Here is a 16,470-nt window from a genome sequence, read left to right as displayed (position 1 = left end):
ACAACTGGTAAATGTGCTGTGGCCAAATGTTCAGTTTTGTAGGATCTGGATCCATGTAGCCAGGGTCTGGGTATGCTCCATAGGCATAAAGCCTGACACTTTGTTGTCTATTGCCAGTTCTGTGATGGGACAAAATGCCCTGACCTTGGAAAGCTCCTAAGCCTTTTTGCAATGAAGTCAGGCAAGGGGCACTGCCTCTGCCATCCAGCATATTGATGCCACCCATACACTGAGACCATTTCCATCGAGCCTCTTACTTGCTGCCTTTCAGCTGAGATCTAACACCAGGCTAACCTTCTGGTTAAAAATGCTCAGGTATTAAATGCAGATGCCAATTTTTGTATTTGTAAAGCTGCGCCTGTAAGGGCTCTAGAGTAAATTAACATCCCTGAATTTTCCTGCAGGATAGATGAGCATTTATGCTTTTGTAAATAGCAAAGAAATATTTATTCTCACAAGCGTAGTAGTACTCCAGAAAATTTGCTTTCATTTATTACAGTGCGGCTTAATGCAGGTTTTTAATTGACATGATATCCCTGTGATTTGAGCAAAGAAAAGAGGAAGGAAGAAAATACAGGGTTACTATTATCAGCATGTCCCAAGGCTGGTGCTTTTAAGTTTAGGATTATAACTGTTATTTAACAGAATTATCCTTGACACACATGGCCTTAAGAAGAGGTCTGAAAGCAAGGATGAGCAGTGTCCTCAGCTGATAGCCTGAAGCCATACCTTTGAAAAGGTCTGAAATTGTCACTTTCTGTTTAGAAGATGACTTTTGGCATTCCCAGCACTGTTCTGCAACATAGAAGAGGGGAGGTGGAACAAAGACGCAAAATCTTTTCTTCGGTTATGCAAAATCAGGCTGCATGTGGTGGCCCTGAAAGAATACTCTTTCTGAGCAGGTGTTAAAGCTGGTGGTTGGTAAAGGGATGTGTTGGACGTGCTGGAGTGACAGTCCAGCTCATCACCAGGCCTGCAGAGCTTTGTGCATTGTCCTTGCTGCGTTTTTGAGAAGGGACATGTGGACTCCTGGCCATGCGCCTAGACCAACCCCAAAAGGAAAAGTTTGGGCTAGGTCTGACTGATTGTGCTGAAGTGTCCTTGAGTAAACCTGCTGCCCAGGCTTCTGACATTGATGTCCTCTGCTCTGACCACAGACCTGCTGGGTTCTCTGAGGCAGTATCTATTTGTGGTGCAGCTCTTTAAGTGAAACATGATTTTGTAGTGATATGTTTAGTTGTAAAAGTTTTCAGCTGTTTGTGCTAAATGATGTGGAAATAGCTACAGATGTGTACAGTAGCATTTATAGTCCATAAGTTATATCATAACCTCAAGACTTTTCCTAGGTGTCCTGCCTGCCCACTTTAGATTCCTTTTCCTGTTATTAACTGTATTTTGAACCACTTAGTTTTATGCAAGAAAGTCTTTGCCAGAATCTGAAAACTATTGTGAGCTTAATTTTTACCTCAAAAATTCCTGCTTTAGGAGAAAATCTTCTTTTAAAATGTTACTTTCCTCAGTTTCAGATGTGTATGCTTAAGGGAAATAAAATCTTACTTTAATTGATATATAACACAATAAAATTCCCTTTCTAAAAATTATTTCTTAATGTGCCTTGACCATAAGCAAGCAGAGGTGGATGGGACAGCCATGGAATTCTTACAGTAACCATCCCACTGCCACACAGAAGCACTGCCACTGACTTTCTGTATTAAGTATTTCATAGTTCTAACGCATGGAACCTGAATTTAATTAATCATTGGAATAAATATGTTTAATATTGAGAATATTCTCAAATCAGTATTTGCTGTGTGTTCTTGCTAAATCAAGATTATAATCCTGCTTTTGTTTCCCTACAGATGATGGAACATGCCTGGCATAATTATAAGCGTTACGCATGGGGATTAAATGAACTGAAACCTATATCTAAGCAAGGACATTCAAGCAATTTATTTGGTGAGTAGTGTGTATTTTTGTGCTTAGTGATTTTAGCATGAAACAGTAAAACGGCTGAAAACCTTAAAGTGATAAATGTGTTCTTTCTACTTTTCATCATATAGTGTGGTATTTCTTCCTTATAGTATGTATAAAAAGTAATAGTAAATGAAAGTGATGCTTTTAATGACTTCTTTTTTAACAGATTCCATTCTAAATGAGAATAAATGAAGCGTGTCACTGCTGCATGTTATAAAGCTGCGGTTTTGTTGCACTAAACACTGCCCTGCCTTAAGCTTTTCCTATGAAGTGGAACTCATTGACACCACACTCAGTCAGCAGGAAACAGAGGGGGGAGAATAAGTCCTGTAGAAGGAACAAAAGCTGTGCTCTACAGTCACAAAGGTAGCTGAAGCGATACAGTTCTTGGGAATTTATTTTCATTCCTTAATAAAATTTATTAGTCTATATCAGTTAGGGAGTTATCAGGCTTTCTCTTTCATGAAAATAACTTATTTGCACCTCTAAATGCTGCACAGGAGTTGCTTAAATAGCACTGAAGTTGTTATCAGTGTAGAACAAGTGCGGGGCTAAAAAGTTGTAGTAGGACAGACACACTGAGGAAATCTAGTGTAATGAGGAAAGACTTTTTCGGTGTCCAAGTGGGACATAGAGCTGGATAAATACCAGCTAAAGAGCAACAGCATTCTGAGGAAGCATGAGAAAGCAATCCTATGAACTGTCATCATCTTCAGTTTTGCAGAAAAATGAAGAATTAGTTGGACAGCAACAGTTTTCTCAACAGAAAGCTGAAAAATGAACCGATTTCTCTAATTGAAACAAAATCAATACATTATTTTGATTTCAACAGGAATTTATTTTGTTGAATGTTTGGAAAAGATAGTTTGAAGTGGAAACATTTCCTAAAACAGCCTAAATAGATCACTTACCAGATCTTTAATTATATTTGGAAGTTGCTAAGAGATAGCAGTTGTGATTACAGAAATAATTTTGAAAATAACAACATCTGCATTGATCTTGCTGCACTGCTTGTCTACCCAAGGTAACATAAAAAATGTTACTAGGTAATTATTCTATAGTTAGTTATTGGACTTTAAACATTAATTGCGTGCTTGAAAACAAAGTAATTTAGGTGAACTTTAGAGTTAAATCAGGCTTCTGTTTTCTTTTGTTTTCTTGTAAACTGAAATTATTTATTATTTAAGTCAGATAACTGATAGTTGTGTAATTTTGTATCATATTTTAAGAATTATTTAATGGAATACTGTTTTCTTTGTTTTCTTGGAGGACAACAAAATGGCATTTGATGTCTTGAAAATTAAAATGCTTAATGTGGTTTCATTTGGAATCAGAAGCTGTATAAAAGCTTATGACGTTTGAGTTCTTAATGATATTCCAAGGATTCACAGAAAAAGCTATGTATGTATTGACTTGTGAAATTCTTAAGCAGGGGTTCTATGGATGTTGCATAAGAATAAGTCACTGCAGGCACTGTTCAGTGTGAAACAGGACAAGTGTTGAATTTGAAAATAAAGCTGCATTTAAAAGACTAAGAGCCAGAGTCAGTCTAAATGCAGATCACTTTCTTATTATGGTTGTCTAACAGAAGATCTTATTACTGAAGAGATTTCCTTAGAAGCATCTTCATTCTTATTGATCTTGGTGGCAAACCAAAATAAGCATTAGATCTCTTTCTGCTGAATTGCTTTACAGAATACTAAAGAGCAGCCTATCTGCAAGCAGAGCTGTCTCATAAGGTACCCTTTCCTGAATCCATAATCTCCTTTAGTTCTTTAGAAACAAATCCTTGTTTCTGCAATAGTGTCCTCAGCTCATTAGATCTGATCTGTACCCATCATGTTTGAATTCAACAAATGCTGCCTTCTTCATAAAACAGTAAAAGGATGATCTGTTTTTTCTTTCCTTTCCTTCTTTCCTTCTAATACTTAAACTTTTTCCTCGTGCAAGGGCAAACAAGTTTTCTTATCTTTATTTCTGGTGCTTATTTTAAAAAAGCTCTGTATCCCATGAATCTCCTCGCAACCTTCAGAAACCAAGTAAGACCTTCACTTCACTGTCATCCATCATAACTACCTCCAATTTGCCATGATCATCTTTTCTTACATGTCTAAGTTTTTAAAAAATACAAGTTTCTGATTGTCTTAATGGCAGTACAATATAGCATATTTCAGTAGCCAGCTGTTTAATTTTGAACACTTCCCCTCCTATAAATTAAATTGTGCAGCTACAGTAATTTCCATGTATTGTCTGCTATGGGATGGAGACTTTAAGTACCTCACTGTGGGGAACAGCAGGTTGCAATGCTGTAGGTCACAGGTGGTTAGTGTCATCTAGGGTTACAGACAGTATAGCTCTCCTGACATAGAAGGCGAGAGTTACTTTCAAATGATGTTGCTTCTAGGATTCATTTTGAAAGTCCTTGCTAGCGCGATAAGGCATTTTGTAGACAGATTGAAGGTGAGACACAACCATCATGATGTATTTCTCTCAAACACAAAAATAAGACAGGCTTTTAAGAAGAGTAATTACATATGATATAGATGCGACTGTTAAGCAACATCACCATGAATTCGACAACTATATTGACGCTATTGTTAGGCTAGGGGAAAAGAATATGGCCAGTAGGTTGACAGTGGGGAAAAATGGATTGGTGACGATGGAAGAAAGGGTAGTGATGGCTGATGTTTCTGAGCTTAGAGGAAGGAAGAGCATCCTGCTTTAGCATCTCATACAAATTAAGGGTAGTAGAGCTCTTCTGTAGCTGAGAACTTCTTGCCGAACTTTGAAATTACTTTTTTTTTTTGTCTTAAACTCAGGCCATGAAACCAGCTTTTGAAGACAAGGACTTGGTCGTGCTGGTATTCTGTGAGCAGCATGTGTGGAGGGTGTATTTGATATGTTGAGGGAGGCTTTGGATTGTTAGACTGTAGATGATTCATGTTATGAGCAGAAGTTTCTTCCTCTTAGGTATGACACTGAAAATAATTAACTTTTAGAGAAAAGCTGAAACATATGTAAACTACGTGCCTCTGACCATTGCAAAATCTTTTCAGCACATCCATGTAATGTTTTAATTTCTTTTTTACTTGGCACTTGAGCTTTTTTTTTTTTTTTTTGTCTTGGCAAATAACTAACATTGTTGGATATTTTTTTATAGTTTATTCCAACTGCAAAGACTTTGTTATAATAACAACTATTAGAAAAGTCATCAGTTGTTGTCTCTGTAGCATTATTATTAGTTTAACTCCATGAACTATACAACTATTTCTAGACTAATGGGGTAAACGGTAATAGCTGTTTGCACACTACCTGTGTATCAGCAAAACAAGGCATGTCTCCTGTACTGGTACGACTTGTGAGTACTAATTATTCTCTGCCCATACATGGTAAAAATTAGGCCCTCAGTAAGTGCTGTTAATTTTTAATAATTCATCCTTTAAAGTTTCAGATTGCTCTTAACAATATTTGCTAAAACGGAGCTTTATCCATCTATCCTCCTAATGTGGAAGTTGCAAAATGACAGTTTTGTCAATTTTTTTCACAGCATCCCACTACCAGTGCCCCCAACTCAGAAGCAATTCCTCTCTAAGCCTTCTGTACTAATTTTAAATCTGATAAGCATCGCTGCACTAGCAGAGAGCTCTTTCTGGAGGTGTTTTCTGCACTTAAGTGAGTGTTATTAAAGGGCTTTCTAATTATCTATAACTGTATTTCATGTACAATATTGCCAGTTTAATAACATTGTAACTTGTGGGCATAGTATAATTAGTCTCCGCAAGTGAAAAAGGACCTTTTCTGGAGGGGAGAAGGGAGGCATTTAATAAATACTCAAAATCTGCAAAGCCAAAATACTATAATTTAGCAAGATCCTGTTCCTCCCACTTTGAACTGATTTTTGTAATTTCTTATACGCAGTATTGAGGTTTATGAAGATTTTTAAATCCTGACAAAATTCATATTAAAAACTGTCTTGCAGTTTACAACAACATGTGTTTTTTAAACTGTGAATTTATTAATACAGCTCTAGAAAATTAATTGTACATGTACTTAAACAACACGTTAATTTAAATTGAAAAGCTTCAACATCTTCCCCCCTCCATCTTATTTCTCTTCACTGTTCCTGCTATACTCCTTGGTCTTTTGGATTTCAGTATGTGCTCTTAATTTTGAAGTAAGCCTGACATCTTTCCCAGGTAAATTAATAGAAACTTAATTCTGAAGAATAATGTTAGCAAATATGCGGATGAGTGACTCAACACAGCATTTGTGAGAGGAGGCCATGCTGCAAAACTGCTGTTTTTTAAAAGTAGTTGATCTATATGAAGACAAGGGAGTTTATTGTCTTTTTAGATTTTCAAGAAGCGTTTTTTGGGGTTATTACCGACTTCTTACAGAAACCATTACTGCTGAGGCCGTGCTCTGAAATTAATTTATTGCAGTGCTGGAAAATCAAATGACCAGATTTTGGCAGCGCTAACACGTTACTCAAGGTAGCTACAGAAATGGCAAACTGCAAGTGACTTCACAAACCCAGAAGGATTCGCTAACAGATGATAACTGCACTTTAAAATAGCAAATAGAGTCTAAAATACCTAAATTTAAACTGGCACATAGCAGCCTGGGCGATACAAGTCTAAGGTAATGCACAGAACTGGAAGACTTAAAGGAAGTAGTAAAGATTGAAAACTTTTCAGTATAATATATAGAGGCCTATAAAAAGGCATAGATGCGGTGAACAAAGATTTATTGTTCTTTGTGGGGAGCAATACCCATTGTAAGGGGTGGAAATAGCAAATTGATAGGCAGCGTTTTCAATGGAAAGGAATGTGATTTATAATGAAACGTATAGCTGAGCTGCATGGGTCCCAGAAGTGTGGCAGATGCCAAAGGCTTCCATGGAAAGCGAAGAGGTGAGCAATAGAGCAAAAATTCACTGCACTGTATTATATACAGAGGTGCCAGAGCTGGCTGAAAAATGCACAGATATATAAAATACTAGAGATGGATACTGGATGGAAGAGTATTCTAGAAATATCTAGTTACTGTTTCATGTTAAACATATAAGAAGTTAGATCTCTGAAAAGCCTGAAAGTATTGTTTCTTTTCCCACTCTTATTAGCTGCTAATAGTGACTGAAATTAAAAATATTAGCATTGCTAGGGGCTTGCCAGTACTTGAGGTAAGAGTTTCATGTTTTGGCATAACACACTTTAATAATTAATCATTCATGACACTTTAAATTTCTAATGATATTGGATAAGAACCTTTTCAGTGAACTTTAAATAAAGGAAAACACTGTTTTAAAATCTGAGTCAGTTTTTGAAACAGTGCTTTAGGAGAGCTAGAGCTCTAATCAAAACATTAATTTTGTCAAACCTATATGTATTTTAGAATATGTTGAGATTAATAACTGGAGGAATCATATGCTGCAATCTACAAGAGAGATGCACCAGCCAACTGTGGCACAAGAGACACAGGACTCCCCACCCTCCTCCCACCATCAGGTAGATGGAGGAGGTCCTGAAGATGGGGGACTGTATAAAGCAAGGTTGCTGCTTGGGGTGGCAGGCAAATCCATTCTCAGCGTGCCTCACCTTCCCAGGTGCCTGTACACAACAAGTATGAGGCCCTGGAACTGGATGGGAATACAGCTGGTGTTGTGGGTGTAGGTCCTTCTGGGATAAAGAGGTCATTTAGGCAGTCAATCTGCCACATCACCACCATTCATGTAAAGGCAAAAAGAAGAGTAGGTGTCATAGGTTACTCCCTTCTGAGGGGAATTAAGTGTCTGATACACTGACTGAACCCAACCCACAGGGAAGTTTGCTGCCCCCCTGGGGCCAGGGTAAGACGCATAATCAGAAAACTCCCTAGTCTGATAGTGCCCTCAGACGGTTTTTCATGTACGCGGTGAAGAGGTAGCAAGGACAAGTCTTAAAGCAATCACAAGAGATTTCCAAGGCATGGGACAGTTGGTTAAAGGATCAGGTGCACAGGTGGTATATTCTTCAATCCTTTTGGTGTCAGGGAAGAGTACAGAACTGAGCAGGCAGACACAGCTGGTCAACACATGGTCCTGAAGTTGGTGTCTTTGTCAGAACTTGGGGTTTTTCAACCATGGGATGGTCTATTCATCATCAGATCTACTGGCATCTGATAGCATGCACTTCTCACAGAAGGGGAAAAGGGTTTTGCTTAAGACCTGGCAGGGCTGACTGATATGGCATTAAGCTACATTTGAAGGGGGAAAGGGGCAATAGCAGGTAAGTCAGGGATGAGCAATGGGAAGGCATGCCAAAGTCTGAGAAGCTGCATCCTAGTGAGGTTTGGACTGCTCCACAAGTAGATGGGCACAATGAACCACACTTGAAGTATTTTTATACGAATGCACACAGCATGAGGAATAAGCAGGAGGAGCTGCAAGCTTTGGCCCAGTCCCAAAGACGTAACATTATTGGCATTAGTGAAACCTGTTGGGATGAGGCCTGTGACTGATGTGCCATGATGGATGGTTACAGGTTCTTCAGGAGGGATAGACAGTGCAGGCGAGGTGGGGATGGGGGTGGTTAGCATTGTATGTAGCAGAAGGGCTGGAAGGCATGGAGCTTACCGTTGACAATAATATATAGTTGAGAGCCTCTGAATAAGGATTAAGGGGCAGATAATTAAAAGCGGGTTCATTGTGGGAGTCTGCTATAGGCCATTCAACCAGGACAATGACACTGAGCAGTTGTTCTTTAAGGAACTAAGGGATGCCTCCAAGTCATCTGCCCTTGTCCTCATGGGGGACTTCAGTTTGTCAGGTATCAACTGGGACTACCACACATCTGGTATAAACAGGTCCAGAAGATCTAGAGGAGTTCCGCAGGGATCCATCTTAGGACCAGTACTCTCTCATATCTTCATAAGTGACCTGGATGCAGAACTTGAAGGTTTAATAACAGATTCAGCTGATGAGAATCCTGAGGGCAGAGAGGCCGTGCAGAGGGATCTGGACAAACTGGAGAGCTGGGAACTTGCCAACCACATGAATTTTAACAAGGTCAAGTGCCTGGTTTTGCACCTGGTAGAGCAGCCTTGCAGAAAGGGATCTGGGGATTCTAGTCGATGGCAAGTTGGACATGAGCCAACAGCGTGCCATGGCAGCCAAGAAGTTCAACCATGTCCTGGGGTGCATCAAGCATGGCATTGCTAGCCAGTCGAGGGAGGAGATTGTCCTACTCTGCTCTGCATTGGTGTGGCCCCACCTTGATTACTGTGTGCAGTTTTTGGTGGCACAGTATAAAAAGGATGTGACAGTACTGGAGAGTGTCCTAAGGAGGGCCACAAAGTTGGTGAAGGATGTAGAGGGGAAATTGTATGAGAAGCGGCTAATTCTGTTCAGCCTGGAGAACAGGAGACTGAGGGGAGACCTCATTGTAGTCTACAGCTTCCTCACAAGGCAGGGAGGAGGAGGAGGAGAAGGAGAAGCAGATGTTGATCTCTTCTCTTAGGAGACCAATGATAGGGCCCAAGGGAATGGCATAAAGATGTGCCAGGGGAGGTTTAGGCTGGGTGTTAGGAAAAGGTTCTTCACTCAGGATGGTGGAATTGGCTCCCAAGGGAAGTAGTCACAGCACCGAGCCTAACAATATTCAATAATTATTTGGACAGTGTGCTCAGACACATGTTGTGAATGTTGGGGCTGTCCTATGCAGGCTGTCCAACAGGAGTTGGACTCAATGATCCTTATGGGTCCCTTCCAACTCAGGTCATTCTGTAGTGTATTTTGATCATTACTGTACAATGTATATGCATATAAAGTTGAAAAATTGGATGCTTGATTGACATTTTTAATTTGCATATTTGTTAAAAACTATCTGGTCTAATTCCCCACGTATTCCCCACATTGAGAAAATCTGAACTGTTCTTAATGGCCAGATTAAGAAAAAATTGTGACAGATTATATTTCTTCATTTTTGGCTGGAATTTTGAGTCTGAAATGATGAACTGGAGGAAGGTTTTATGGACTACCTCTGCTTTGACTGAGCAAGACAAGTTTGCCTCCCTGGCTGAAAGCAATGAAGAGTCTAAGAAGATCAGAGAGGGGCTGAGTGCAATTCAAATACAGCTATGTTTAAAACTCTCCTTTTCTTTTCTACAGTAATACAAAGTAGTCTTAAAAAACAATTCTTCTGACAACAATAGAGGAAACTTTTTTTTGAACATTTGCACTCTTTTTTGAAGGGATGTCTGTTATTGTATGTTAAGTATGTTCTGAATTTCCATCACTAAAAAATTACAAATGTGCATATCCTTATTAATTTTCATGCTTCACATCAGAAACACAAACCCATAACTTTTTCTGGAAAAAAAAAGAACATCCTACTCCTCTTCTACAGTCGTGCAAGAACAAGAAATCTATGTTTATGACACTTGTTGGATGGTCACAGGTGAGGGAGCTCATGTATAACATGACCTAAGGCCACTTTGAGATTAATCTTATCTTCTGTTTTTGTATTGTGCTTTGCCACAGTTTCCTTCCAGTCAGAATATGACACAGTCAGAAAAAGAAAAGCAGCTGAATTAAAGAAGAGTAAGGGGCCTGGCTTTCATCCTGCTATAGACTGTCCTGTAGGACACATCTGGAACTTTTCTCCATGTAACTTTCTGTATGATATGCTTGCAGATCACAAATCTTCATCTGTTTTCACAAATGTGTATGCATATAAGTGTGTGTGTGTGTACTGGATTGTGAAGAATAGTTAGAACCAAACCCGAAACTTGGTATACAAGGGGTGGGAAGAAAGTTGTAAACTATTAAGTGCACTGACATGCATTGATTCTAGCATTGTGGCTATTTCAGACTCTTGCCAAAAGTACAAGCCATGTACAAAAGCCTCGACTAGACCAACAGAAGCTTCTTTTGGCCCACTCTCCAAACACTTTGGCCGTAAGCCAGTTGTAGTTCTTAAACCATATGGCCACCTAAGCTTAGTCACAGAGCTATTTTAATAATCTTATCATCCATAGTGGTTCTCCCTGCAGTGATACCCTGCAGACTCATCCTTTGATCACTTTTTTTATTCTGCTCTGCCACCTCCACACCTGAGACACTACTCTATTCTTTAATGTAATATCCTTTTCTTCTTTGTGTGCCACATACCTTTCCATTGTTAGATATTAAAAAGCATGCTGCTTATATGGACCTGCTGTGTACTACCCAGGTGTGATCTAGACTGCTCTGTGCTATATATTGCACTATTCTGAAAGGCTGAGTGATCAGCCATCCTCGGTAGTCATCCACAAGTCTTTTAGCAGTAGGTTCTTCTTTTTTTCTTCCAGATCATTGCTAAAGAATTCAAGTGTTAAACTGAAAAGGGTGCTTTATAGATGCTGCTTGATGGTCCGTTTGAAGTTTCATGTTGACTTATTTCTTTTGCTTTCTCTTCAGTTAAATAAATTGTAGGTTGTTACATGTGTTCTGTATTAATCACATACGTGAAATAAATGATGCTGTTGGTAAGAAGGAGAGAGAAAAACAGAAGGAGATTTAACAAAGGAAGTGAAATGGAGCATATATGGGCACTTGGTGTGGAGGTTGTGGTACAGTCTAAAATTTCACTTTGGTAGGCTTGTACATCTGTTTATATCTTTTTTATCATCAAAATTAGTTCTGTTTTATCAATTTCAAGTCCATTTTCTCTACCCTGAGTATACAATTTTTTGTATTGTCTGCAAAATATATCCGTAATTACCTGAGGTGTATGAATTTGCTCCAAGTATCTTTCTTCTGCCAAGGGCAACTATGAAACTCTACCATGGTGACTGCAACTTCACTGGCACTTTTTATAACCCAACGATCACTAATAAAATTTATAACAGTACCATAGGTATATGATGAAACAGTCTTCCTGTTCAGATACTCAGTATCGTACGAGTGTGTAGTATTATTGCCTAGCAATAATCTTTGCCTCTTGTAAACCGCCTGCTGTGTAGTTTCTTGGGAACGTTGTCTAGAAGTTAGCATGAATGATAACTGTATTTAACAGTTTATGTAGTATGCTTTGAGAAACATAGCATATTTAGGCTTGTAAAATATTTGGTCTTATTCTGTAGTAAGAAATATTCATTTAACTTGCTTCGTATTCCTTTTTTTTTTCTTCTCCCCATTTCCACAGCCCATCCCCACCTTCTTTGTCTGCGTAGTTATAAATAAGCTGTTCAGCTACACAACTTCCTTAACACTCTTAAGTTTGAATTATCCTGTTGGTTAACTTAATGTAAACTGTAGTTGTTCACAAGTCATAATTCTGGCCTCAAAACTGACACTATAAAAATGCGTTCTGTGTACTTTTACCAAGGATTTTGAAATATAACTGTTCAAGACAAATGTAACTATTTGTCACATTGGTTGTGTTATTCTGTTTTCTGGACCTTTCAGATTAGTAGCAGAATTTGTTTCAAATAAAGTAAGATCTACTTAAGATTCTCCCATGTTCTTCTGTCTGCCTGAAGGGTGAGGTCATACTCTAGAACAGGCCATATAGGTCAGATTCAGAAAACAAAAATTCATAGGAAGCAGGTGACTTCAAGGGTGATTTCTCATTAAGATTGAATTCTCCTTGTACTTCTGACTCAGTAGTGAGTTGCAGTTCAAGTACTAATTCTTAAAATTGAAAGCTCGGCTCTTTAGAGGTGGTATTGCAAGAGGATTATCATGAAAAATGTCATTGCACAGTGAGCCTGTCACAATCCATTTGACAAAGTCAGGTTATACATGATTTTTCCTGAAGTAGAGCTCAGTTGTAAAAGTTCACCAGGAGCTGCTTTTGTTGTATGGAGTCACTAAACATCTCCAGATCCTTGGCAGTAGCATTCTTGTGCGCGTCCTCCAGCAGTTTTCCACAATTGCTTTCACTTTCTCATGAGCTCCAGAAAAATACAAGTTACTTAGCCAAGTTTAAAGGAGTGCTTTTTCTGTAATGTGAGAGGGCAGACAAGCTCCAAATAAGCTCTGGGAAGATGTGATATCCTTCTTACCAAAATAAGCTGCAATTTTATTAATGGAATGTCTAGGGAAAAATATATAATTTCCCTCAGAGTAGGAAAAAAGGAATATTCCAAAAGAGGATGGTATAAGCAAGTAGCACCAGCTAAAACAGAGAGCATGTTGTCCTCTTAAATGTATCAGGTAATCAGGTCTCAAGTATTATTTTTTTTAAGGTTATACAGATGGAAAATTATTTTCTACTGGATGCTTAACTTAAGAAAGTTATGTCAACCCTGCTGTGTGGAGATCTCTGATCACTTGTCTGTATCATGAGGAAGCAGAAAACCTTGATGGTAGTGAACACAAGCATTGACTGAACTAGTGGATTTCCTATTTACACATGAATAATTCAATTCTGATACTCGATCAAGTCTATAAAACTAAGTTTACTTTTTTGTCCAGTATTTCAGAGTCAAGATGATAATTAAGTTCTGTAAAGCTGTCTTATTCCCCCAGTACAATCTATGCGTAAATGAATAGTCTACTATCCACCCCAGTCATTAGCCCTGCTGGGGGAGAGAGAGATTGGACCTAATGATTTCCTCTGTTCCTTGCAACCTAACTTATTCTGCAATTCTAAATGTTTATGTCTATGTCTAGGGTCTTCTCTAAAGAATAGCTTAGCAGTAGTTTACATTCATAATAAAGATTGCTAGAGTCAAATTCATAAATACAAAATGGAGTAAAGTGGCCAAGATTAAATTTTTGACACTATTAAGTAAATTAGAATTCAAACTCCTTTTAAACAAAAGCAGTGTTTAAAAGGTCATTGTGAGTTTGAAGGAAGCATGGGAAAGTCATTTGAGTGGCTTTATTTTCTCCCTGACCCTCCACATTAACCTTTCGGTACAGGATCTTGAACACTTAATCCATGCCAAAGTGAACATACTGATGATATTTCATCTAGGTGAAGGCTGGTGAACTGACTCTTATCCATCTCCATAACAGAGGCAGAAGGATGCTACTTTGCAAACAACCAGAAATTGCTCTGAAAACCAATGTCTGTCCGCCTATCCTGAGCTGAGAAATTCATATGTGTGCAAGTTTGCCTTTGCTCCCCCAATGCTATCTTATGCAGATTACATGGTGATGCATAGTATCAGAATTTTTTTTTTTTTTTTCGGAGAGTGTACTTCTTAAAGGGCTTGCTTAACTGAAATGTGATCACTACCTATCAGCTTCTTAAAGCTTTATGTATGTATATGATTGAGTACAAAGCCAAAAAAGTAGCTGATTTTCTTCTCTCGAAACTGTAAGTAGTCATTTCTGCTTTTATTGAGATTTATTGTCTTCTATGAATTACATTTTGCAGCGAACTGTTCCACTGGTGTTTAAAAATGCAAAATCATAGCTGAAAATGCAGTGCATCAGAAACATTTTTCAAATCTTCATTAGTGGAAGAAATACATAAATATAATGATGCTATGTTGTGGCATGGGAATCAAAGTTAAGACTATAAATTATTAGTTGTTGACTTGAATGCGTATGTGCCCGCTTTTGAATTGCATTAATTGAAACTGGGTTTTGAAGTGAGAATTAATTTAAATTAATTACATATAACTGAAAAGCCTTCAGTTGGAAAGTGAATCATTTGCTCTTCGTGTATTTCAGGTAACATACAAGGAGCAACAATAGTGGATGCCCTTGATACACTATACATCATGGAAATGAAAGAGGAGTTCAAGGAAGCCAAGGAGTGGGTTGAAAAAAACTTAGATTTCAATGTGGTAAGTAGTGTCGCTTAATTAAATTAACATTTAATACTCTGTTTAGTCTTCAGGGCCCAATTAAGGACTGGGTTCTAATAATGCAAGGCTACAGAATTTAGATCATTGATAGATGAACCAAGGCAAGAAGTAGAAATATAATAAACTTACTGCTCTGTTTATACCAAGTTTTTAAATCTAAGAGATTTAGGTTGATAAGAAGGAGGCAAAGAGCTGGAAGAAAGGAAGGAAGGGAGGAAGGGAGCAAGGAAGGAAAAAAAGAATAGAGTATTTAGCATTGTAAAGTAAACACCAAGCTTTTCAGTCCTTTTGGGTAGAAGAATTGAGACACTTCAAGCATTAAGTTTTTAGTTACATGAACACTTTACCTTTTCACTTTGTGAAATCTTCCACAAATTAGACTTGCATTTAAAGAAAGCTACATGCCATACGTACCATTTAAGTTTCTTTGCGTATTCTAGTAAAGTTGCATCTCATGAGTTAGACTGAACTGTTGGCACAAACTGAGCTGCTTTAGTCTTATGAGGCACTGAGTTGTGATGACAACTACATGTACAAATCTTCCTGTTGGCTGATAAATACACAGTGAGAGCAAAGTTCATTAAAGTTTTCAATCTAGAAAGGCCCTCAACAGGCAAAAACTCTGTAAATCTTAAATTAAATTGAGAAGCCCTGGTTTGGGTCTTTTTTTTTTTTTTTCTTTTGTGGGCCAGAGTATGCATTATCTTTTAAAGAAGGAGGAGTTAATAAGATTGGATATTATATAATTCATATAAGCAGTAATTTAGTGTGCATTTATGTTTGCATTAATCCTGTAAATACAGGTTATTAAACCGTGTTTCTGAGTAGTGTCAGATGTCTGAATGACATGCTAACTTTATCTCGTGCATAAGATATTTTTTCTAGAGGAACTTTTGTAATATTAAATTCCTGTCTTATTAGCTTAACATTTTTAAGATGTTTAACAACGTAAGAAGAAAACATTATAGAAAATAGCAAAGTCCACCTTAAAGGAAGAGCTGAGCTCCACTTTGAGGAACATCCTAAAGTGCTGTAGTGTGATTTACATTAATAAGACTAAAATCTATGAGCTTACATAAACTGTGCTTTGTGCTGGAAACTTCTAAATGGTATTGTCTACAGTTTCAGCTCCTCTTGTTAATTTATGTACTTTTTTATATTTATGTAGCGCTTTTTTTTCCTCTGTAATGCTTAAAAGCTATGAAGTCTTTCAAAATGTTGTGAAACTTTATATTGCATCAGTTGGTCAATGCAGCAGTCCAGCAGATTTACCAAAACTACTTTAAAGATAATATTAATGTGCATCAGGAACAGTATCTTGTGCCTGATTAGCCTGTAAATAGCTGCCTTGAGTTTGACATCTCACAAAATTTTTTTTGTAATACTTTGTAGTCATGTAGAAATGAATTTCGCATTTGCACTAGTAAGGAGTAGATGAATTTTCCCAAAGTGGAATGAGGAAATGAAAATAAATAACCACATCACCAGGTTTAATGATTGACGTCAGTTTGTTTAATATCTCAATTGTTTAAAGCTACTCAACTTGTACTCTTATTTAGTTTTCCACTTTAAATATAAGTTTTAGTTTCAAATGCTGCTTTGCATTTGTACCTTACAGTTTGAAGTTGGTAATTACTTAACAGAAAGAACAGCAGGGGCCCTCTCTTTTGTATTTAAGGATTTGTCATGTATCAGGCATTACTTGACATTTTC

The 16,470-nt window shown here is 37.8% G+C and overlaps 1 protein-coding gene across 1 annotated transcript in view; it reads left to right on the top strand.

Annotated features, from left to right (window-relative positions):
• The window catches only part of MAN1A1 (mannosidase alpha class 1A member 1), a 150,576-nt gene that overhangs the window by 33,652 nt on the left and 100,454 nt on the right, over window positions 1-16,470 (top strand). Inside the window, exons 2-3 of the mRNA XM_054061625.1 lie at window positions 1,860-1,956; window positions 14,621-14,736. Of these exons, the coding sequence (XP_053917600.1) occupies window positions 1,860-1,956; window positions 14,621-14,736 (213 nt within the window). The remainder of the gene's footprint in view (window positions 1-1,859; window positions 1,957-14,620; window positions 14,737-16,470) is intronic.

Source organism: Cuculus canorus, chromosome 3, assembly GCF_017976375.1.
Source record: "Cuculus canorus isolate bCucCan1 chromosome 3, bCucCan1.pri, whole genome shotgun sequence".
NCBI classification, from domain to species: Eukaryota; Metazoa; Chordata; class Aves; order Cuculiformes; family Cuculidae; genus Cuculus; species Cuculus canorus.
This window is presented reverse-complemented; position numbering and strand designations above follow the sequence as displayed.